At 46.5% G+C, this 25,764-nt stretch overlaps 1 protein-coding gene across 2 annotated transcripts in view; it reads right to left on the bottom strand.

Annotated features, from left to right (window-relative positions):
- AFAP1L2 (actin filament associated protein 1 like 2) overlaps positions 1 to 7,068 on the bottom strand; it is a 107,710-nt gene extending 100,642 nt beyond the window's left edge. Inside the window, exon 1 of one of the 2 annotated variants that reach the window (XM_025397491.1) lies at positions 6,745 to 7,068. In XM_025397491.1, the coding sequence (XP_025253276.1) occupies positions 6,745 to 6,760 (16 nt within the window). In that variant the 5' untranslated portion in view covers positions 6,761 to 7,068. The remainder of the gene's footprint in view (positions 1 to 6,744) is intronic. The other variant, XM_025397490.1, reaches the window with a different exon arrangement.
- Positions 7,069 to 25,764: the final 18,696 nt, after the last annotated feature.

Consider the following 25,764-nt stretch of genomic DNA (forward strand, 5'->3'; position numbering starts at 1 on the left):
CAGTGGTTGCTGTCTCTGCGCTAACAGCTGGCTAGCCTCTCTTAGTTTAATCTCCAGTAGAAGGCTGATTTGCAGTGTGCTGGGGCTGAGTTTCCATACAAGCTCACCACAGTTCACCAGGACTGTATCTGCCTTTGAAGTCCTGGGAGGAGCTCCAGGAAGTGAGAAGAGAACTCAGGGGTCTGCTTAGAAAACAGCAGAACAGGGCTTCTCTGGGCATGGCTGCCTCTCCCCACTCCTCCCTAACACCAGACTCCCCTGAGAGATGTGAGATCCATGGTCCCTGGCCTCACTGTGTTTTTGCATCAGTCCAGTGCAATGCGTCCAGGGGGAGGCAGGCTCCTCCTGTTTTTCTACACATTCTCCCTTCTCCCCGCTCAATGCTGTTTGTGGTTAGTTTGTTTTTTGAAACTAACTGGGGAGAATATGAGAGTCAAGTGATAGAAAATTAGGAAAGGGCTCAAAGCTACTATTTGAATGTAAGGGTCTCTCCTATATGGACTTACTGAGACATCAGAGAAAAGTCAGGCAGGGCTAGGATGTAGCTCTACACATAAGGAATGAGCAATTCCTCGCCTCTTTCTCCACTGACATGAAGAATACACAGATGCTATCTCTGAGAAGCTAGGGTGCCTAGAGGCTGAGAAGCCCTGACTTGTATCTCCTAACAGCAGTGAAAAGCACACAGTGGGCAGAGCCCAATGAACTGTGCAAAGGCGGGGACTGGTGGGATCAGAACCACATGCCAGAGGTTTCAGGGTATCTGCTCCCCTGCATTAATTTAACATTCTCTTTCTCAAGGTCTTTACCAATAGCTCTTACAAGTTATTCCACCAAGTGGCCTGCAAGGTAGATTAGTAATCATTATCCTCACTCACACAGATGAGGAAACAAGGCTCAGAAAGATTAATTGACTTGCCCAAGGTCGCATAGCAAGTTAGTGGCAAAAGTCAGATTAGAACTCCGAGCCCCTGAGTGCCCAGGCCGGCGCCCAGCTCCATGATCTCCCTCAACCATCCACCCAGAGCATGGGCAGAGCCAGGTCTGCGCCCTCGGGAGCCCTGGAGGCCAGACGAGCTGCTGCAGAGGGCACAGACAGGCTCATACTCACATGCAGAAACCTGCCGGATCCTTCTCTGTACCACCAGACAGCAACACCCCTGTGCTGGAACAGACAGAAATAAGGCTCAAGTCGGGAAAGCCAAAGGTGGCCACTGGTGGCCTTCATCTCCATTTCTGGAATTTGCCTTTGGGATTTTGCTTCATTTCTTTTTGTGAACCAGGTCTGTTCTCCAGAGCTAGAGCATGGGAGAATATGTGATCTCTTTGCCTGGAATTTGTTCATTTCCCCATTCCCCAATCATGTCCCAGACACCTACTATGCAGCTGGCAGTGTGCCAGGGGCTGGAGAGGGACATAAGGAAAGACAAAGTCCCTGTCTTGAAGGAGTTCAGCCTTGCAGGGAAACAAACATAGACATGTACAATTATTAGAGAAATGTGACACTAATTCCACAAATATTTGTTGCATACCTGCGATGTGCTAGGCATTAATGAGGCTATCCCAAGAGTAATGAGGGTACACATCGGGAGTCAGGGGAAGCTTCCTGGGTGAAGAGACATGTGAGCTAGGTCCTGAAGATTGAGGAGAGTTTAACTGAGCAGCTAGTCCCTTCCTGGCTGAAGGGACACTGATAAGGAAAGAATCTGAAATTGCTTTGAGCACTTCTTTCCTAAATAAATCCTTGAAAAGGAATTCTACCCTTTAGAGACTCAGTTCTCAGGGATATTATATCCTATTTCTGACTGTCTGGACTGTTGCTTAATCTCTGTAGGCCTCAGTAGGTCTGTCTCTCAAATGGGAGTGAATAATGCTCCGTGTTGCAGAGGGTAGCTCTGGGCTCAATGAACAATCTTTGGAGATACGGTCACACGAAAGTCCTTGAGAAATGGATTCCTCACATGGCCTACAGCATTCTCTTTCCCACTAAGTCTGCTACTCTCCAGCTCTCAACAGGAAATTGGTTTTATTTATAAGAATCACAATCCTAAACTGACCTTTGCTGGGCTACCCACCCACATTCCCTCCCTCATTTCCCTCTCCTCCCTAAGACACATCCTCTCTCCAAAGATTCCTCAGTGACCACAGAACAACTAGCATCGAAGAGCCATTGGAAAGTCAGATAGAGGAACACTACGAACACTGGAGGTTGTTTTCCAGATGGGGAAACTGAGGCCTGGAGAGCTCAGCAGTTTGCCCAAGGAAATGAAGCCTGTGGATCTCCAGGTTCCTGAGCCGCGACCTTCTTCATTGCACCATGACTGCCTTCATGTCTCAGCCAGGGCTCTGAACAGAACAAGCCATCCTCCCTCGGCGTGGGGGAAGTCTCTCTTCCCTGAATGACAGAAGCCTTTAAAGAAACATTTCCCGTTATTAAAGGGAATTGGAAGAAAACTGGCACAGTTTCCTCAGCTTTGAAGCTCCTTGGCCTTTCCTGGCCCTTTAATTGTGCTGGAAGCAGCCCAGCTCCCAGAGGTCCCACCCCTTCAGAAGAGAGGAAGGGCCCAAAGCAGAATTCCCCCACTCCGCTTGGCCTTTCAGCACCAAAAGTGACCTCTCAGTATTTCTGTTTCAGGCCATTTCATTGCCACATCATCCAGGGCTCCCACGCAACTTCAAAGTCAGGGAGCTCAGGGTCAAGTACAGGGAGCAAACCCTGAGCTTAGGATTTTAAGCACTACATTTGAGATAGTTTTTAAGCAACGTTCCCATAGCCTTTTAAAGCCTCTAATAGCTGAAGGTGATTACAGTAGATTTCTGCCGGTATTAATAAGATTTGGTTAAGGAACATGATGTGAGCATGGGGGGGTATCCCTTTCACCCCACACTTGCTTTTACTTTTCCAGGTGAGGAAAGTGTATGTAAAATTACAGACCTGTTGTGCTCTTTTGACATTTCATGTTTTGTAGGAAATTTGGTTTCCAACTTTGGCTGCTCAATGGAACCACCTGAAGACCTTTAAAAACTACAGTGCCCAAGCTGTACCCTAGACCAATTACATCAGACTGTCTTGAGTGGGACCTTTACATCCATATTTCTGAAAGCTCCACAGATGATTCCACGCACAGCAAAGGTTTAGAACTACTGCCTTAGGTAGAACTTCAACAGAAAAAAAACCTGAGTTCGTAGGCACTGAAAAATAACAAATACAGATGATCCCTGAAGGTAGCATGCCCATCTCTTTTAATTTGCTTTTCTTTTCCAGGCCTTCCCTGACCACAGGTCTCAGGATCCCCATACAAACTTTGACGTATTTACTGGATTGACTCTTTGCAGTTCATATCTGCCTCCAGCGCCCTAGAGCTAAGTCGGGGGACTGGATGATCAAATTCAGAAACAAAAGAACCACAGAGAAAGAACGATTAGACTTTCAACCAATTACTGTGATCTAAATTGAATCTGAATATCTCAACCAGGCCCATCTGTATCCAAGTGTGATGCAATTTCAGGAAGCTTCGGCATGGATGTTCCAAGCACAATCCACAGATAGTAGGTCAGTCACATTTGGCCCAGACTCACTCACCAGCTGGGAGAGCAGTCAGAACCAGAATGCGTGACCACACTGGGTGAGTTCAGCCAATGGGCTCACGCACAGCGATAAAAGGATGCTCTTATGAGAGTCATAAATATGTAAACACATAAGGATGGGAACCTTCTCAAAGCACCCTGTAGGACTTGGCCCCACATCCTGACATTTGCGAGAGTCTTACTGCTTATACAACGCCAAAGAGATTCACATACAAAACATAGCCACTTTACCATCGCTATTTACGGCAACTCTCATAAAAGTGCCATCTCTCTAGGAAGGGACTCCCACATACTCCCCGATCCCTTATTTTTGCTTGGGCGAGTCATGGCTATCTAGCAGAAATCTTGGAAGGGACTGGGAAGAAAGTCTGGAAGTGTCTCTGCATCAGGCATATCACATGGGTGATATTCCAACCACCCATCAACTCCAGACCTCACTTTACATCCTACAAGACAATGGAAAATCCACTCAGAGCCTAAAAATGATAGGCTATTTTTGGAAGATGTAGAATATATATAACAAGCAGGCTAAGGAACATGGAAAGACAATTTCTCCTACATGAACTGCTTTATAAGATTTGCAAATTAGAGAAAACACTTTGAGACTCTGAAGACAGCCATGAGGCATTTCCACCTACCTGGGAGAGGGAGAGCTCAAAATTGGAAATACAGAAACAGAATGAAGAGGCATTTAAATAACACATTTTAAAAGTGTCACACATAATAAGAATTTTTCTTTACAATTTTTACTTAGGCTTCGAGAGCCCAACTAAATAAACCTGTTTTTTCCATTTAACTTTGTTGTTTAAACCACTATTCCTCGTTATCCCAATAACCATTCAATCTCAACTTTAAGATGATGCCCCCAGTCTCCGACAAGCAAGAGGAGTCTACTGATTCTAGTCAGTTACACTGGTTAATTAGAGATGGGCTTCATTTTGCATTTTGCACAGACGAACTTCTCCATTTAAAGGGTGTTCAAAGCACAACTTATCTGCCTCTCAGGAGAATGGGGAATTCTATATCCTGGGGCTGGGGGATCCCCAAATTCCTCAGTGAAAAGTGTAGTAAACATATTAGCGGCATGACACCAGGGAGACCAAATAAAGATTTTTCTCATGAGTCAAACACTGGAATTTGAGTTGGATTAGCCTCTGAAACCTAGATAATTCTCAGGTTTACCCACTTATCACTCTGTGTCTGATTTACTGCAAAATGATGAGGCAGAGACATGTGTTACCAAAAACATAAGCACCCTGACCTGGAAACTAAGTTCCCTTCAGTTGGCAAAATGCCCCTAACTGATCCTCTTCGCGGATGGGAGGATTTTAAGCTCCTGAGAGAGAAAGATAACTAAGGAGACTTTTATCAGGTCAAGGGCCAAGTCAAAAGCTGTTAATACAAAAGCCTTCTGAGAATAACTGGACATTTGCAAAGAAGACCCCGAATGTGATTTGCCCTGATTTAGAGAGATGAATATGCTGATTTGAGAAAGTAGCTTGCAGCCTACAGCTAACACCCCCTCCTCCCAATACACACAACCCAGCTTTGCAAGTCAGGGAGCTGGAAGGCACCCCAGAGGCCAACACTTCCTGTCAGGCTCAACTCAAGGCCTGAATTCCCAGAGAGGGTCCCTCCCAAAGGGCGGAGGGGCCCCGGTGGGGGAGGGAGTGCAAACGGCCATGTTACAAGGAGCGGGACTGTGGCTTCCTCAAGTGTCTGAGACAGCGTAAGTGCGCATTCAGTCATTCAAGCACAAAACTGACGTGATCCCAGTAGAATTTGAGACGAAGAAAATCACTGGGTTAGAAATGCGAGAGAAGCTCCAGAGAGGGTTCACAGAAAGAAATCAAAGGTGGCCAACTCCTCTAACCTTGTTCTCCGCCCCTCTCCACCCCCACCCCCACCCACCCCCGCCGGCTCCCTGCTGTCGGCAAAGACCCTTCCTGAATATGTGAAGCGCTGTCTGAGACTTGGATCTTTTGCCTTCACCAGTAACCAGGAGACCCAGATGAGAAAAAGCAATGGGAAAGTGAAAGACATGACTACTTTAGGGAGACCGGTCCCAACAGGTCCCTTTATGTCAGTTTCAGGGATCAGAGCCCGCCGGGAGTGAGGTTCCTTGGGAATCTGAGCGTTCTCTTTTTATTAATCTCTCCCAGGGGAAAACAAATATAGAAGCAGCATTTCCTCTCGCAGGTTTGGCGGAGACCGGTCCAGCACAAGAGAAGGCAAGAGCCTTTTCCAAAGGGAAGGGGTCTGTGGGGGGGGGGGGGGGATGGGAGAGGAGGAGCGCCTGCAGCGTTCCGCTTAAGGGGCAACTCCCTGTACTCCCTTTTCAAAAGAACCGCAATCGAGACGTGTAGATCAGCTCCGAGGCTCCGAGTGCGGGTGCTAAGCTGGGCACTGGGCGCACCCGGGACGGCCCGCCCACCAGAGTTTGGCGGAGATCCTGGCCCCAGCCAAACCCAAAGCTCGCCCAGCTGCGCACTGAGTTAAACCCTCGGGCCGGGAGGCCTCCAGGAGCTCCACCTGCCGGGCACACCATTCGGCCCCCAACCCTCGCATCCCTCCTTTCTTGGGGTGGGGTAGCGGAGAAGGGCTTGGAGATAAACGGTGACCCGAACGGCAGGACGTTTGGGGAGGCCCGAACTAGCCCGGGGAGGGTCTGCGCGCCAACTCCACTGCCCAAAAGCTTTGCCCGGAGCAGGAAGCCCCTAGCCCAGCGGGTGACCGTGAGAAAAGACCCAACACCCCGCCCCTTTGCCCCCAGCAGCTCAGCACGGTTCCCACCTTCTTCGGGGCTTCCTTGGCCCCAGGCATCTTTACTGCGCGGCGGAACTGACGGTGGAGTGGGGTGCCGGGCGCACCCTCTCTCCTGCAACAGGTGAGAAGCCCCGCCACGCCCCCCACTGACGACCCCCTCCTTCCGCGCCCGGGAGGATCAAAGGGCTCGGGGCCGCGGCAGTCACCTAGGAGCCCACCCGCCCAGTCCGCGGCGCCGCTGTCGCCCCCTCTTCGGCCCAGGTCCGGGCTGGGTGGTGGCAGCGGGCTCTGCTTATCCCGAGTCCTGGCGAGACCAGTCCTAGCCCTGCCCTTGGCGTTGCTGGGCGAAAGGGAGTGTGTGTGCGCCGCGCGGGGAACCCGCGCCCTCACCTTTGTACCGCTCCATCGGGGCCACGGAGTGCGCTCCTCGCGGCTCGGCTTCGGCGCTGCTCTCCCGGCGCTCGGCTCAGCGCCCAGGCCGCCGCGCTGGCCCCTCCCCGTGAGGTCACGCTCGCGGCCGGACCTTCTGGCGGGGCCGCCGCGCCCCGGGTCCTCGGACCCGGCCCCCGCCGGGCACGCCCCCAGCGCCCCTGTCCCCGCGCTGGAGAACTCCGGCCCGCCGGGGCTGACAGTCGGCGCTTGAGTTGGTGCGCACCCGCGGCCCCGCTCGCCGCCCCCGGTCGCCTTGGCACTCCCTTCACGTCTTGGCTCCGGGGGCGTCAAGAGGGAACGAGACTGGAACGTTCCCAAACCCTGGGGGAGGCTCCGGGAGGCCGGGCTTGGGTGGGCCTCCAAGATTGTTTTTCCCCCACCCCGCTGCAAACCCAATGCCTGGAGGAGGAGACTGAGGTTCAAGCTAGGAGCCTGAGACTTGCTTAGATCTAGCTCCTCGCGGTTGACTCCTGAGCCAGAGCGCTTTTGCCCTAGGCCTTCCTGAAGGGGCGACGAGGGCAGGGGGGAGGGCAACCAAGCCTGCTCCGGGTTCTTTGGGGATTGCTCCCACTCTCTTGGAACCCTCTGGGCAGCCGCTGCCAATTGCGCACACTTTAGGGTGTGTGAAAACATCTGCTTGCTGACTTCTACCTGAATTTCCAGGGCCAACGACACAAGTCAGGGAGTGCCGTTTCCGGGGTGCCCAGTAAACCTGACCGCCTTGGAGGGGTGGCACCGGTTCCATAAGCAAGCTCGGTCATGGCTCTGAATCTCCACCCTGCACTGCCTCCATCCAGCAAATGCCACACTTACATCCTTTACCTTTTGCCACCGGTCTTTCCAGGCCCTTAACACGACCAAGTCTTCCCCATCCTCCCCCCAGAGATCTATGCGTTCTTTGAAACTATTCAGTTTTCATTTTAAAATCTCAGTCACGGTTTGTGCTGGGTGCCTGGTTTCTTAACAAGTTCCCCAGCTTCCTTGAAGGAATACTTAAGGAAGATTTGGCAGTGGTGGTTTTCTAAAAGACTTCTTAATTCTTCCTTGGAATCGCAGATTTTGTTTTGATGTTTGGAGACCTCCCGCAACCCCTCCCAGGAGCATGTAGAAATATTTTTCTTAGTTATACTAGCACCTAATGTGGATGAAGACCTCCCCAAAAGCCAGGCACGGCGCTAAGGGCTGTGCATCACTGCCTTTAGTTTCCCCGATAACCCTGTGACATGGGTGTTATTATGATCTCTTTCATAGAGGTGAAGCAGCTACGGCTGGGCGCGGTGGCTCACACCTGTAATCCCAGCACTTTGGGAGGCTGAGGCGGGCGGATCACGAGGTCAGGAGTTCGAGACTAGCCTGGCCAACATGGTGAAAATCCATCTCTACATATATATACACACAAAAAAAAATTAACTGGGCTTGGTAGCAGATGCCTGTAAACTCAGCTACTCGGAAGGCTGAGGCAGGAGAATCATTTGAACTTGGGAGGTGGTGGTTGCAGTGAGCTAAAATCGCAGGACTGCACTCCAGTCTGGGTGACAGTGTGAGACTACGTCTCAAAAAAAAAAAAAAAAACAGAGGTTAAGCAATTTGCTCAAAGTCACATAGCTAGAAAAGAGAGGAGCAGGTGTTAAACTCGGATCTGTCTGCTTCCAAATGTGTATTTTTATTTTTATTTTTTTAGAGACAAGGTCTTGGTTTGTTGCCCAGGTTGGAGTGCAGTGGCACCATCTTGGCTCACTGCGGCCTCAAACTCCTGGGCTTCACACTGATCATTAGAGAAATGCAAATCAAAACTGCAATGATATACCATACCTTCAGAATGGCTATTATTAAAAAGTCAAAAAATAACAGATGCTGGCGAGGTTGCAGAGAAAATGGAATGCTTATACACTGCTGGTGGGAATGTAAATTAGTTCAACTATTGTGAAAAGTACTTTGGTGATTTCTCAAAGAACTTAAAACAGAACTACCATTCAACCCTGAAATCCCATTATTGGGTATATACCCAAAGGAGTATAAGTGGTTCTACCATAAAGACATATGCACATGTATGTTTATTGCAGCACTACTCATAATAGCAAAGATATGGAATCAACCTAAATGGTCATCAACAGTAGACTGGATAAATAAAATATGGTATATATACACCATGGAATACTATGCAGTCATAAAAAAGAACAAGACCATGCCTTTGCAGCAAGGAGGAATGGAGCTGGGGGTCATTTTCATAAGCAAACTAATGCAGGAACAGATAACCAAATACCACATGTTCTCACTTTTAAGTGGGATCTAAATACTGAGTACACATGGACACACAAAAGGGAACAACAGACACCACAGCCTACTTGAGGGTGGAGGGTGAGAGGAGAGTGGGGATTGAAAAATAACCTATTGGGCACTATGCTTATTACCTGCGTGATGAAATAATCTCCACACCGAACCCCTGTGACACACAATTTACCTATATAACAAATTTGCACATTTGCCCCGAATCTAAAATAAAAGTTTAAAAAGAAAAAGAAGAAGAATCTGAAAATTAAATACTTAAAAAAATATATTTAAGGTAAAACTGGAATGTGTTGTGTTGAATGAAATAAAATGTTTAGGCCAGGCGCGGGGCTCCTACCTGTATTTCCCAGCACTTTGGGAGGCCAAGGCGGGCAGATCACCTGAGGTCAGGAGTTCGGGACCAGCCTGGCCAACATGAAGAAACCCAGTCTCTACTAAAAATACAAAAATTAGCCGAGAGTGGTGGTGCACACCCGTAATCCCAGCTACTTGGGAGGCTGAAGCATGAGAATTGCTTGAACCGAGGAACTGGAGGTTGTAGTGAGCTGAGATCACGCCACTGCACTCTAGCCTGGGTAACAGAGCAAGACTGTCTCAAAAATAAATAAATAAAATTAAAAATAAAACAATTAAAATGAAATAAAATGTTACAAACAAACAACAATTAAAAAACCTTCTGGGCTTCAGTAATCCTCCCACCTCAGCCTCCCAGGTAGCTAGGACTACAGGCACATACCATGACACTCGCCTAGTTTTGTTGTTGCTGTTGTTAATTTACTGTTTATAAAGACGGGGCCTCCAACTCCTGGGCTCAAGTGATCCTTCCACCTAGGCCTCCCAAAGCGCTTGGATTATATGTACGAGCCACTGTGCCAGCCCCAAATATTCACAAAACTTCTTGGCACTCATAGGAAGTGCCAGGCTGTTTGTTACCATCTCACAGGGCACACAGACAAGTGAACAACGCAGCACAGTGAGGTAGATGCTCTGATAAGACAGAAACACAAGGGATTCTGGAAACCCACAAGAGGACACTGAACCAGCAACAGCTGCACTGAGTTCCGTGAATCTAAAGAGTGCAGTGAGCGGCTGAGTGTGATGAGTTCGAGTTAGTGAGGTGACAGGAAAGGTACAATGAGTGCAGATTTCCAGGCAGAAAGGACAGTGGGAACAGAGGCAGGGAGATGAGCCCTTTCAGGATCAAACAGTTCTGTTGCTGCAGCAGAAAGGAAGAAGCCAGGAGTGAAGCACGTGAGGCTGGAAAGGTGGGTGTAGCACTGCTCCAGTGCCCAGGGTGCTGAGCTGAGGTGATTAGACAGCACTGCAGAGTGTGGGTGCCCCGGGGGTCCCCCGGGGGCTGAGAGCAGGGGGAGCACAGGAGGCAGTTGTACCCACCAGGTGAGAAGCTATGGGGTGGTGGAAAAGCCGATGGGGAAGAGAGGACTGATGGCAGCAACCTTCTGGAAGTTGTGCCTGAGCAGAGCGTGAGGGAGGAGAAGAGCTGAGGCCGACTCTGCAGTTTCCAGCAATTTGAGTGGTTAGGTGAACAGCATCACGCCGCCCTCAGATGTGGGGCCTGCTGTGTGCCAGGTGTCGCTAGGAACTGCAGAGCATGAGGAGGGCAAGCAAGTCCTGCTCTCCTGGGCTGCTTTGTGGGTGGCAATGGGGACAATGAGCAGGAAAAGAGTGACACTCAGAAGTGGCTGCAGGTTGGGGAGTTGAAGGGAGAAAGTGAAAGGCTTATGGTGCCCCCAGGGGAGTTAGAACTCTGGGTCTGAGCCCTGGAGCTCAGCCCCTTACATCAGCCCCTCTTCCATGTGGGCCTGGCTCAGGAGGGCTCAAGAAATAGAAAAGTCGGAGGCTGTGGCAAGAATGCTGACGTCTCACGGATGAGAGGAGAGGGAACAGCGTTCCGCGGGCCTCCCTGCAAGCTGGAGCTGGAAAGTGGGGCAGGACGGAGGGTGTCTTGCCTTTTTGTCTTCTCTTTCTCCTTCCCTTCCTTTCCTCATATTGCAAATGGCCCAGCCTGGCATCCACCCTCTATTCTACCGGTGTCAAGAGACTATTAGCAATGGGTCCTGATTTCGTTTCAAATTCTCAGGGCGAATCTGATGGTGCAGCTCTTCCTTTTGAAGGAAGACTCAAGTCTCTAGTCCCAGCCCTGACTGTCAACTGGGGCCAGCAGGGCCAGGTTACAAGATCCCACTCAGTAGCTGTTTTGCTTGAGCTGACTCTCCCACCAGGGTGGCTAGGAGCAAATTGAGCTATCTCTTTCACAAATGAGGAAGCAAAGAAGTTAGGTGACTCACCCAAAGTCTCAAAGTAATCTCTTTTTCAAAACTAGGACTCAAAAATGAAGTTTCCTGACTCCAAATTCCTGGGCTTTATCATGGCCCTTAGTTCAGGCTTTCCCAGGGCTCCAACTGGACAGTTTTACCCCGGGAAACCCTTTGATAGCCGTCTCCCCGAACACTTCCTGTAACTGCGGCCCCCTCCCTGCAGGCTGGGGACAGCTCAATATCTCCATTTCGCCTGTCCTCTCTCCCCCTTTCCTCACTGGCCCCAGCCCCTTCAATTACCTCTTCCCTAAATCCTCTCTAGTTTATTGATGGAGACTTGGCAAATCCCAGAGGCTCTAGACAAACAAAAATCAATCAGAAATGTATGCAGAGTGAATTTAAAATGGGAATTCACTGCCTTTTCCAAGAACAAAACTGAAGAAAAAAAAAAAAAAAAAAACCACCACTTAAAACCATCAATAGGAATCCTGGGCCTCTGGAAGCTCAGCACTGTCTCCTCCTCTCCAAAACCCGGGTGCAATTTAACCCCTTGTGGCTTTGCAACGTCCACACAGGGCTCATTCACATTCCGATTCAAATTCCTTGGGTTTTTGGCCTCAGGAATCAGATGATCTGGTTCCTAGCTCATGCTCAATCCTCTGGGGTGCTACCACTGACCCCACCCTGGACCACAGGATCAGAAACGGTCCATTCCAATGCATCAGTCCTGAGAGCAGCCTGAGCAACCCCACCCTGCAATCCAGGTAGTGGGTGTTTTCACCGAGCTCAGATGGAGTAGGAAGGGCTCTAGGCCCCCTGGGTGTGTTGGCTAAAAGGGTCCAGGGGAAGAGAACTGAGCTTCAGGATCACCTACTCTCCTAAACCAATTCTCAGCAGCCGAGATGTTCCTTCAAACACCAGGGTCTTCTCCAGCTGAGGCAAGAAGGAGGGGGTACCCACCAGAAGGCAGCTGCTTTACAGACTTTATCCTGTTTAATTCGCACAGTGACCTGGGCAGCAGATATTACTTCCCCCCATTTCACAGATGGAGACCTCGAGTAACTTGCCCAAGGCCACAGGTGGGCAGGGTACAGGGCAGTCCCACTGAAGCAGTGTCTCTCACCAGACTTCTCACCCAGGCACTCTTTTGTGATCATGTATTGTCAAAAGCCATTCCTGCAACTATTCTCAGTGTCCTGCCTACGCATTCTGTCACAGCTAGCTCAAAAGCCACTCCTCTGAGGATGTCCCCCGACCCAAGAAGCCTGCACCCCCTTCTCAGCACAGCCCTACCCTCTGGCTCTTCTAGGCAGTCTGTCCCTAGTCATAGTGCTCTCGTGTATTGTGTTAGTCCCCTGTTGCTGTGTTTAATATCGCACCCAGCACATAGTAGGTGCTTGGTCATGTCTGTTGAATGAATAAATGAATGATTGTCCCATTTTTTATCTCTCTTGGGGTTTCTGTGAAAAGGAAAATAAAAACTACAAAATGTCTTTGCTAGTTCAAATTGGTGAAACAGATCATGACTAAACAGCACATCAGGTCTGGTTGGGCATGGGGTGGGATAAAGCAGGAGGAAGGTTTCATGGAGGAGATGGCCTTTGAACAAAGCCTTGAAGGGATGAATTAATTTTTTTTTCCTTATTGTGGTGAAATACACATAATGTACAATTTACTGTCTTAATAACGTTTAGCATACAGTTCAGTGACATTAAATACATGTAAATTGTTGTGCAGCTGTCACCACTATTCATCTCCAGAAGTTTTTCATCACCCCAAACTGAAACTCTACCCCATTAAACAGTAACTCCCCATTCTCCCTCTCCCTAGCTCCTGGAAACCACTCTTCTACTTTCTATCTCTATGAATTTGATATTCTAGGCACCTTATATAAGTGGACTTATACAGTATTTGTCCTTTTGTGTCTATCTTGTTTCACTTAGCATGTCTTCAAGGTTCATCCATGTTGTGGCACACATCAGAATTTCATTCTTTTAGAGATGATAATATTCCATGGTATGTATATACCACATTTTATTTATCCCTTATTTGCCAATGGACACTTGAGTTGCTTCTACCTTTTGGCTATTATGAATAATACTGTTATGAACATTGGTGTACAGATATCTATTTGAGTCCTTGCTTTCAGTTCTTTTGGGGATATACCTAGGAGTGGAGTTGCTGAGTCACATGGTAATTCTATGCTTAACTTTTTGAAGAACCAACAAACTGTTTTCCACGTTGGCTGCACCATTTTACATTCCTACGTGTAATGTACAAGAGTTTCAATTTCTCCATGTCCTCACCAACACTTGTTATTTTCCATTTAAAAAAAATTATACTCGTCCTAGTGGGCTTCATTTGTTTTTCAAGACTCTGAAGTCAATGTGGCATAAAGTTAACATTTCTTAGATCTGAGTGGTTGGTACATGAGAATTTTTTATATTATGCAATGAGGACCACTGTCTGGGGTTCACTCTTACTGTTTTACATGTGAGGAAACTGAGGCTCAGAATCTCAAAGCTGGAAGTGTTCACCGAGGGTGATTGAGCCTCTCAGCCAATGTTTGCAATACGCCAGCATTTTTAGAAACAATAAATGTTTGGCTTAAAGCAAGCAAATGCTGAGAGGAAGAGGAGGAGAGGAGGAGGGTGTGGAGGCTATAGGAGGGGGAACTCCTGGGTGTCCCTCTTAGTTGGGCTCTCTGCCAGTCTATAGCCAGTGACTTAATAGGGAAAAGAAAGACACATCAGTTCCACTCTCAGACTCATGGTGGCTTTACCTCCACGTCTCCGCAGACAAGGCCTACGTAAGTTAGGGGTTACAGGCTTACAAACTGGGGTGAGTATGATTACTTTTAGCTGCACCTCTAGGAAGTGTTCAGCTTAGAAAGACACCTCTAGTCTATTCTGGTCAATATTCCTATAATTATTTAGTTTATCTAAAGGGGCCATTTATTTTTATAAATTTCCTTATTATATTCCTGTAAAGTAGAGTAAACAAAAGGTGACTTTCTAAAGACCCAAATAATTGAAGATCAAAGAGCCCAAGAAAGTCAGTTTTGGAAGTGGCAGATGTAGGCCATCTCTATTTGGACCCTGCTTTCATACAGAGGTTGGTGACTCTGAGAACCAGTGTGCTTGCCCATGTCACACTGTGGTTCAGGGGCTCATGGTTCAGAGCCCGGGCCTCCTTTCTGTGGCCTGAGTGTCCTGGGCCCTCTTTGGACCCTAGGATGTTCGATGAGCAGGCCTGATGGGTTTCTACTCAATGTGCGCAAGTTGCATCCTCCTCTCGAGGCTCTGTGGGTGCTAGCTCAGCCTCACCCTTTCCTCTCCCACTCCAGAAAGCACACTGGATGCTTTTGCAAACTACTCCCCCACCCTCCAGATTCTGATATGTCATCCCCTACTCTCCAAAAGAGATCAAGAATTGACCCTCCCTCATCACCTTTCTTACTTTCCTCCTGAAATCACACACCCAACTCTTAGCTAATCTACTCTTAGCTAACGGGTAGGATTCTCAAACTCTCAACAGGGTTTCTTCTCCAGTTGTCGGGTCTGGAAGAAGCAAAAGGACCAATTCTGCAGTTATCTTCCCATCAAAATCAGAGGTTCTGTCACTCAGTGAACAGATGCATCCTCAATCGGTCTTTGGCTCCCACCATTTCCCTCTTGTCTTTATCTCACACTCCCTGGCTCACCTGCAGGCCATTTGCCTCCCATTTCCTACTGTGACTTCTAATCCATGGGTATAGACTATTTAAGAGCTGTTTGGAAACTTAGAGTCAATACTGAACCCAACCCTGTGACCTCACATTAAAGATGCAGGAACCCAGGGAGATGCCAGCCCCAGAGCCCAGACACAGTATCGAAGCAAGTACTCCTTGTCCATCTGCTTCTCTTCAGGGCTCCACTGACTTTTCTCACCGGGCAGTCCTAACCCCACATCATCCTGAGTAAGTCTCACAGCTTTGCTGAAATTTGCCTGAGTTGTTCTGGTTCCTGGACGATTGCCAAGGTCTTGATCTTGGATTCACTTCCTTGATGATTTTTTTCTTCTTTTTTTTTTGCTGACTCTTCCTGTGATTGCCAAGATCATCATTTCTCAGATGAGGCTCAAGCAGAAATGCAGCTGGACCAGAAATGCAGCTGGACCAGAATACGGGTTCCTCAGAGTCCCCAGACCAGGGGAGCTCAGAGAGGAATCATTGCTTCATGCCTGGAAGCACTTCCTTATCAGCAGAGCAATGCCTTTCCCTTCTGGAATGCCCTCCCAGACCCAGCCAAGACTTCCTCTTCCATCAAGGCGCCAAGAACTTCTTGAAAGGATTGAAAAGTTGAAAGGATTCTTGCAATCTTATGATACTTTTAGTCAAGATTCATTTCTTGCTCGGTAACAGAAAATAAAGACCATTTTTGTAGGTCTTCTCTCTCCAAATAGACTACAACTGCATGTGAACAGGAACTCAACAGAGGCCACTTGGTAGCCAGTCAGGGCTGGTAAACCTCGGGTGGTTGGGTTTATAGATTTGTTGGTTGGCAGACCTGCTACATGCCTACTGCCACTCACACTGAGTCACCCACTTCTCTGCAGTGGGTGCTTCCTCCAGCACCTCGCTGCCAGCAAGCTCAGCTCCCCAGGGCCTCTTGAGGCTGCCTGGGCACCGCATCAGACCAGAAGAGCTCAGCTTCTGAATCCTTCTTCATTCAGCATGGCTGAGCTTCTTCCACCTGTCTCACTCCTGGGTTTCAGAACACCACTCTCTCCTGGTTTACATGCCTGGCTGCAACCTCTTTCAGCTCCTCAGATCCTGGGTGAACTCTTTCTGGACCCCTTTTCCCATGGTTGGATGGATGGATAAAATAACATTTTCAGTTATCTTTTTTTCTAAAGCCATGGATCTGGGTAATTGGTGGGAACAGGGGAAGAAACAATCTTGCAGAAACAAGATTTTATTAGTATCCAAGAAAAAGAGATGGGTAGTGATGAGGCTGTGGCCAAGCAACCCCGTGGGAGACGGGAGTGAAACAGAAGGCAGTCCAGAGGGCATAGACATGCATCTTTGTATTCCTGCCACGAGATGCCTCTCCAATAGGTCCTGTGTGCTACCTGCAGCTCACCAATCTGCCTACCCTTAGACACACAGCTTGTTTCCCTTAAAAGGGCCAATTGAATTCATACCCCTCATCTTCAAGGTTGGACTGTTTCCAACCTTGGGTGGTGAGAGATGGCATGGCTTGCAAGAGCCAAATGAGCAGGTCATGGCGGAGCTAGGGCTGGTCTTCATGGTCCTGACTCCCAGCCGCTATACTGATTGTGAACCCGGGGTAACTGTGGCCTCCATGATAGGAAATGTTGCTGCACCTGGCCAAGGGCCCTGGTCCTGCTCTCCTGCTCAAAGGCAGCCTTTGTAGGGCCCCAAACACCAAGCTCCTGACTGTGAGTACAGTCTGGCACATAGCAAATGGCCACAAGTTATTCATGGAATGAGGGAAACAAGGAGCAAGGCATTCTCAGCAGGAGTGATTGTGCCCTCAGGGGAGGAAAATTGGATCTTGGGGGAGAATGAAAAAAATTTCACCTACAGTATATAAACGTACACACAGAGAGAGAGATAGAGAGAGAATATCAACAGATATAGTTTATCTGCAGCATTAAAATTTCATGGGGGAGCGATTAGGACAAAATGTCTAAAAAGACTCCTGGGGGAGGCAACAAGGAAATAATGAAAAAGAGGTTGAGAAACACAGGAATATGGACTCTGGAGTCCAGGTTAGAATCTCCCCTCCATCTCTTTCTAGCTGGGTGACCTTGGACAAGTTACGTCCACTTTCTTTACCTCAGTTTCTCCATCGGTCAAATGGGAACGAAAATTCTACTCACCTCAGAGGTTGCTGTGAGGATTCCATGAGACAACCCACAGGAAGAGTTTAGCTCAGTGTCTATACGTAAGTTCACAACTGATATTAGATGCGATAATGATTAAGATGGCTGAAAATGAAGAACTCTTCCCACCATTGTGATAACGTCATAGGAACCAGGACTCCCGTGGCAGATAAAACAGAGCTACCAATTGTTCCAATGGCCATCACCCTACAGGCAAAAGAGTCCTGCTCAGTGCTAAGTATTGGAATTGGATCTCTCATTTCAACCACCCAGCTCCCATCCACCACCTACTCAGCTACCACCCTCCACCTCTCTGAGCAACGTGCCAGGCACTTTGTTGGATAATAAGTTGCATGAAGCCCTTAAGGGACTTACAGCCCCAGAGGGAGACAGGAAACTCTATCCTTTTTCCCTTTTTTTTTTTTTGTTTTGAGCAGGGTCTCACTTTGCTACCCAGGCTGGAGTGCAGTGGCGCCATCACAGCTCACTGCAGCCTCAACCTCTTGAGCTCAAGCGATCCTCTCGCCTCAGCCTATTGAGTAGCTGGGACTACAGGTACATGCCACCATGTACCTGCAGTCTGTAATGTTCATTTCTTGTAAAGAGGAGATCTCACTCTGTTGCCCACGCTGGTCTTGAACTCCTGAGCTCAAGCTATCCCTCCCGCCTCAGCCTCCCAAAGTGGTGGGATTACAGGTGTAAGCCACCACACTTGGCCAGAAAGTCTATCCTCACAGGAAAAGCAGCCTAATCTCAGCCAGTGATTTCTCAAACTTTAACTTGTATAGCAATCACCTGGGGAGCCTTTCAAACTTTAGACCTGATTCAGTAGATCTAGGGTGGGAATGGAGATTTGACGCTTCTGACAAGCTCCAGGTGATACCAATGCCAGTGGTTTAAGCCACAGTTTAAGGAGCGAAGTGTTGAAAGAGCTGCTCTTTTCCACAGTTTGCCAAACTGGGGAAATGATGTTTTTCTTTCTCTGCCAATGGCTGCATATTATTTTGACATCTGATGGGGTCCACAATAAAGTGTCTAAAAAATTTTATGCTGGTAAATGATGGAAGCAAATCTTCAAGGAGAGTTCATCCTGCAACCAGGAGTCGCAGTGGGTCCTGAGTATTTTGAACACTGTGTTACTGTAAGACCACTTCAGTGCTCCTGCTGCATCACACGGCTATACTTGTTTTTCTTTTATGATCAAAATATGTAGGAGGAGGGAGGGGGAAAGAGACAGAGAGAAAGAAAGAGCAGGGGAGGAGAGGGAGAGAGGAGGATCATTGTAATACAACTTCCTAACTTCCTTTGGGAAACAGCCTAAGGTAGCTATAATTTCTTCTGGCAGAAATGACTGAGAGAATATAAATGGGAATCTTTTATAGAGGAACCCCTAGCAGGGCAGAATATTTGAAACCAGGCCAGTATAATTGTACAGTGTCTAGGGATCCCATTCTATCACTAGATTAGAATTTTTAGTAGAATTCAAGTAATGTTTATGGAAGATCTTAGAATCATTCAGAGTATACGATTCAGAGACAAGAACCAGCAGCCCCTAGATGTCAAGAGACAGAATTTTTTTAAAAAATGCATTTAAGGAGCAGTTTTCTTAGAAGAAGCCTAACCTGTTAGTACCTAAAGATGTGGCAACTTGAACTGTTCAGAGAATGAAGTTGCAAGTGTGCTTGGCTTGTGGGTTTGTTCTTTGATCTGTCCTGACTGACCTGAGAGCTTGCTGTGGTTTGAATGTGTCCCTCAAAGTCCGTGTGGTGAAAACTCAATCCCCAATGCAACAGAGAATTAAGATGGGACCATTAAGAGCCGATTAGGTCATGAGGGTTCTGTCCTCATGCGTGGACTAATGATATTATTGAGGTAGTAGTTTCTTGATATAGAGCAAGAGTTCGTTCCCCTTTCTGTCTTGTTCTCTCTCACCCTTTCACCTTCCACAATGGGATGAGCAGCATGAAGGCCCTCACCAGATGCCGGTGCCAGGCTCTTGGACTTCCCAGCCACCAAAACTATGAGCCAATTAAATATTTGTTCATTATAAGTTACCCAGTCCTCGTGATTCTGTTATGGAAGCATAAGACAAAGACAGGACTCTTGGAATATTCCTATCTTACCTCACACAACTATTGTTGCTTAATTCAAATGACAACTGGAAGTACCCAAGTGCTGAGTGCATTAGAATCTATGCAGCCAATAGGTGGGCCTCCTTGGGGTGGGGTGTAAAAGTGGGACAGTTGTGGGAATCTGTGAGGAAGGTTTACGTGAGTGTGGATCATAAACTGATTTAAATGTGTCCTTCAGGTTGTAGAGTCAGAGTGCCTGGGTTAGAAACACAGGTTCATCATTTATGATCCCTGTGACATTGGCCAGGGTTCTTCATCAAATGAAACAAACATATGGGATTACAATAATATCTATTTCATAAACAAGTAAGCATTCTGTAGGATGAAGCACACAAAGAAGTTAGCATAGTATTTGGGACAGAGTGAAGTGCTCGAAAATGGTAGTGAGCACATTTAGGAAGTGCCCAAGTTGTGGGTAGGTGGGGAGGGGGTACTAAGCTGGAGGAAAGAGCTAAGAGCTTAAAAAGTTGTTTTTCCTTAAAAACTTTGTTTTGAAATTATTTATTTATTTTTAGAGGGTGTCTCGCTCTGTCGCTCAGATTGGAGTGCAGTGGTACAACCATGGCTTACTGCAGTCTCAACTTCTCTGGGACCAGGCGATCCTCCCACCTCACCCTCCCAAGCAGTTGGGACCACAGACATGTGCCACCATGCCCAACTAATTTTTGTATTTTTTGTAGAGATGGGGTTTTGCCATGTTGCTCAGGCTAGTCTTGAACTCCTGGGCTCAAGCAATCTGCCCACCTCGGCCTCCCAAAGTGCTAGGATTACAGGCATGAACCACTGTGCCTGGCTGCAAGTTGTTTATCTAGCAATGCCTTTCTTCCTGTGTGGAGAACCAAATTCAAGCCCTCACTCTTGGCCATAAATACAGGTGTGAGCCACCGCACAAGCTTCTTGCCCACTTCTCACCTGCCCAGGCTTCTTGCCCACTTCCCACCAGAGAAGAAGCCAACATATCCACTTCTGAGGCTCTCCTGCAAGAGCTTTGGAAATGCATGGCCCTTGCTTTTGAGTTTCACCTTTCCAGACTCCCAGGATATCTGTCTCCTCCGAAGTGATTGCATATTTCTTTACTGTGTAGTTTTTTGTGTTTGTTTTTTATAATAAAAACAAAACTTTACATCTTTCCAAATTAATTACTCTTCTTTGTCATCGGATGTGTTTTTAACTGTGCTGAGTTTATCTTACTGATGGGTCATAATTTTTACAACCATTCTCCCACTGAGGGGTTGCAATATTCTAAATAGAACATAGAACGTCTTTATGGCCGGGCGCGGTGGCTCATGCCTGTAATCCCAGCACTTTGGGAGGCTGAGGCGGGCAGATCATGAGGTCAGGAGATCGAGACCATCCTGGCTAACACGGTGAAACACTGTCTCTACTAAAAATTCAAAAATTAGCCAGGCGTGGTGGTGGGCACCTGTAGTCCCAGCTACTCGGGAGGCTGAGGCAGGAGAATGACGTGAACCTGGGAGGCAGAGCTTGCAGTGAGTTGAGATCCCGCCCCTGCACTCCAGCCTGTGCAACAGAGTAAGACTCCATCTCAAAAAAAAAAAAAAAAAAAAAAGAGAACATCTTTATGAAGATTATTTATCTTCTTTTTTAAAGCAGCATTATTGAGATATAATTGACATACCACACAGTTCATCCATTTAAAATCTACAATTTAATGGTGTTTAATAGAACAAAGTTTTGCAACTATCACCACAATTAGTTTTGGTATATCTTCATTACCCTATAAAGAAACCTCATGCCCATTAATAGCCACTTTATTCTCCCCATCCTCCCTCAACCTTAAGCAACCACTAATTTATTTTCTGACTCTGTAAATATCCCTATTTTTGAAATGTCATAATAAGTGGAATCACACAGTATTCCAAAAGGCCATTTCATTTCATGGTCTTTTGTGAGTGGCTTCTTTCACTTAGTAGAATATTTTCAAGGTCCATCCACATTGTAGCCAGTATCAGTACCTCATTTTTTAACATCACCAAATAACATTCCATGGCATTGCATACCACGTTTCATTTACCCTTTCATCAGTTGGTGGGCATCCGGTTGTTTCCACTTTGGGACTATTATGAATAATGCTGCTATGAGCATTCATGTACAAGTTTTTGTGTAGATACATGTTTTCATTTCTGTTGGGTTCACTGCATAGTTTTGTGCTTAATCAGGCATTGCTCTCTGTGGTTTCACACTTGTTCTTTTTTTGTTGGACTCACAATCTCTCACTCCACCCCAAATCTGCTCCTCCTCCAATGCGCACTGCCGGCTCCACCACCTAGCCTGTTGCACAAGCCAGAAGCTTACGAGTCATCCTCTGCACCTTCCTCATTTCCTCACTGTCCACCCTGCTGCAGCCCCTGTTGAGTCCAGTCACAACTCATATAGAAGTATTTCCCGGAGAAGCTTTGCTGATAGAATCAATCAGGTCATTCATTCTTTATATGCTTTACCCCTGTGTTTATGTTTGTGGGGTTATTTGATTAATATCTGTTTGCTCACAGTTTTAGCTCAAGTTAGCATAGTGCCTAGTTTGCTGCAAGGCACGTAAACTTTTCAATATTTGGATATATGTCACACTCGCTTTACAACATCTCACAGCTCCCGATACACTAGCATTGTCAGTAAGAGTTTGTTGTCTTGAGCTGCTTTTCTTTTTTTCACAATTTTTAAATTGTTATAAGTTATGTGCAGTAAAATGCACCTTTTTTTAGTGTATTGTTCTGTGTCTTTTGACAAGTGCATACAGTCATGTAATCACTATCACAATTAAGATACAGAACAGTTCATCACCCTCAAAATTTCCCTGTGACCCTTTGTGGTCAATCCCTCCCCTCAATTCTATCCCCCAAAAACCTCTCACTTTTCTTTCACTTAGCATAATGCATTTGCGATTCACCCATGTTATTGCAAAAGTTTATCCCTTTTTGTTGTTGAGTAATATTCCATTGTATAGATGAACTATCGTTTATTTATTCCCCAGTTGAAGAATATTTGCAGTTTCCAGTTTTTGGTGATTATGAATAAAGTCAGTATAAACATTCATGTACAGGTTTTTGTGTGAACTAAGGTTTTGGTTTTACTTGAATAAATACAGAGGAGTGGAGTCATTGGGTCTTATGTTAGGGGTGTATATCTTTAAAAGAAACTGTCAAACTGTCTTCCAAAATATTGTGTCATTTTTTACTCCCACCATCAGTGTGCGAGTTCCACTTGTTCTGCATCCTTGCAATACTTTGTACTGAGAGTTCTTTATCTACTCTCTCAGGATTCAAGTCCTCGATCAGATACGTGATTTGCAAATTGCTTTTTCCAATCTCAGACTTGTTTCATTCTCTTTATAACATCTTTTAAAGAGCAGAAGTTCTTAATTTTGATGACCAATTTATCAATTTATTTCCTTCTCTGGATCACGCTTTTGGTATCATTTCTAAGAACGCTTTGCCTAAACCAAGGTCATGGAAATTTTCTGTTGTATTTTCTTCAAGAAATTCTATAGTTTTCAGTTTTATAATTGGGTCTTTGGGCCATCTTATTTCGCTTTTATTTTGTGAACCTTTTCACCTGCTTTAAGCCTCAAATCTAGTCTATTAGTTACGTGCCTGTGTTGCCCTTCCAGGCTTCAAGCTTTTGAAGGACAGAGATTGTTTTATCAGGGTCAGCATTCGCATAAGCCCTGGAGTGAGCATCGCTTTACATTTGGAGCCTACACACCTCAGTTGCCCCCACAGTCCCAGCCTGTGTTCATGTTCATGTTTTCCACAACACCCAGCACCACACCTCTCACTTTAGATACAGTACAGATGTTACTGAAATTAAACAATGAGATCTTAGAAAGGCTTTAGGGCTCTGTATCCCATTGAGAATTAAGACAAATTAGCTTAACTAGGAAACATCACTTGTGGTCATTCAAAGGCACTGACTGTATGAGGCACTCTTCCCATGTGCAGTCACTTGAACGCCCCCTGCTAGCCTGGACCTCCAGAAAGTTATTTTATTCTACATTGTCTTTCTTCTCCTTCTCCTTCTTCTTTTTTTTTTGAGATAGAGTCTCGCTCAGTGGCCCAGGCTGGAGTGCAATAGCTTGATCTCGGTTCACTGCAACCTCCAACTCCTGCCCTCAAGCCATTCTCCTGCCTCAGCCTCCCAAGTAGCTGGGATTACAGGTGCGTGCCACCATGCGATTTTTGTATTTTTAGTAGAGCCAGGGTTTCACCGTGTTGGCCAGGCTGGTCTGAAACTCCTGACCTCAGGTGATCCATCTGCCTTGGCCTCCCAAAGTGCCGGGATTACAGGTGTGAGCCACCACGTCTGGCCTCTATGTTGCCTTCTTATAACAGTGTTGCTGAGTTATATGATTAACCAAAGTGCTCTGATAGTGTATTTTAAAAATCTGGAACCACATTCGGGTAGAAAGTAGCAATGGAGACAGGAGTAACGTGTGAGCCCTAAAAAGGAAAAGACAACTTTCTATCCTCAGAGTAGGGCCAGATATTGAAAAGACAAGGGTCATTTTTTTCAGGGGCAATTTTTCCCTAGTTGCACATTTTTCTTCCCAATATGAATGAGTTTTCATGGACCATCCATTTCCTGGCTGCTTGGAGACAAGGGAAAGGGGCTTTCTCCATTCAAGGGTTGCAGATTCAGAGACTGAAGGAAAAGCCCATTCCATCTGGAAGCTGACTTCCTGACCTGTTTTCAGAACATTTTACAGGAGGTACTCCTGCGTCAACAACAGAGAAAGAGAGGCATCCTTGGACAGAAAAACTACAGATCTAGAAGCATTTGGCTGTCTTTAAAGAAGGACAGAGAGCTCTCTCACTTCTGCTAGGTGTGCCAGGAGATGCTCCTTCGTGCCTCCGCTGATGTGTTTGGGCAAAGAAAAAACAATGGCCAAAGAAGGACAAATCTACTTCTTACCACTGGAAAGGCCTTTAAAAATTTTTTTCTAGTAAGAAACGGGATTTTGCTCTGTTGCCCAGGCTGGAGTGCAGTGGCTAGTCACATGCACGATCCCACTACTGATCGCATGGGAGTTTTGACTCGGTCCATTTCTGACCTGGGCTGGCTTATCCCTCCTTAGGCAGCTTGGTGGTCCCTCCTTTCTGGAGTTCACCAAATTGATGCTGAGCTTAGTATGGACATCCAATCAGCATAGTGGACTGCAGCCCAGAACTCCTGGGTTCAAGCCACCCTGCCGCCTCAGCCTCCTGAGTAGCCAGGACTGCAGATGGGTGCCAATATACCCAGCTGGAAAGAGCTGAAAGAACTTCAAAGCTTTGACAGAACCTTTTTTTTTTTTTTTTTTTTGAGACAGAATCTCACTCTGTTTCCCAAACTGGAGTGCAGTGGCGCGATCTTGGCTCACTGCAACCTCCGCCTCCAGGGTTCAAGCGATTCTCCTGCCTTAGCCTCCTGAGTAGCTGAGATTACAGGTATGCACCACCACACCTGGCTATTTTTTGTACTTTTAGTAGAGATGGGGTTTCACTATGTTGGTGGGGCTAGTCTTGAACTCCTGACCTCAAACGATCCTCCCTCCTCAGCCTCCCAAAGTGCTGGGATTATAGGCGTGAGCCATTGTGCCCGGTCTTTGACAGAACATTTTGTCCCAGAATGGAAACGATCCATTTAAATACTGTATTGTTTTAGTTACAAAAATTGAGAAATGGTGAGCATAAAGTTTAGCGATTTGAACTGAGGCATCTTCTGGGAGCCAGAACAGATTCATTAGAATAAACTTTATCAACTTAGTATTTTGTATTGTTTAAAAATAACCAGTTACAGAAAATAGAAATGAGATGTCAGGGTTTCTATTTTAATTTTAAAGCAAATATAGTCTCTAGTGATTAATAATCAAACTTCATACTTCAAAGGAACAGCCTAATTTAGGCGGTGTTTGAAAAAATTAATTTTGAATTGACAAATAATACTTGCATATATTTATGGGATACGACGTGATGTTTTGAAACCTGTACATTGTGGAATGGCTAAATCAAGCTAATTGATATATGCTTTACCTCACGCCACTTTTTGTGGTGAGAGAACTTAAAATCTGCTCTCAGTGATTTTCAAGTATATAATATATTATTATTAATATAATCCCCATGTTGTACAAGAGATCTCTTGAACTTATTCCTCCTACCTAATCTCCTAGTTAGGATTTCATCTTGATTCTTTTTTTTTTCCAACTTTTATTTTAGATATGGGGCACATGTGCAGATTTGTTACATGGGAATATTATGTGGTACTAAGGTTTGGAGTACGGATCCCGTCACTCAGGTGGTGAGTGTGTACCTGATAGGTAGTTTTTTAACCCAACTCCCCAACCTTCTAATAGTCCACATACTTATGTCCATGTGTGCTCAGTGTTTACTTTG

This window comes from Theropithecus gelada, chromosome 9 (genome assembly GCF_003255815.1).
Source record: "Theropithecus gelada isolate Dixy chromosome 9, Tgel_1.0, whole genome shotgun sequence".
Taxonomy (NCBI): Eukaryota; Metazoa; Chordata; class Mammalia; order Primates; family Cercopithecidae; genus Theropithecus; species Theropithecus gelada.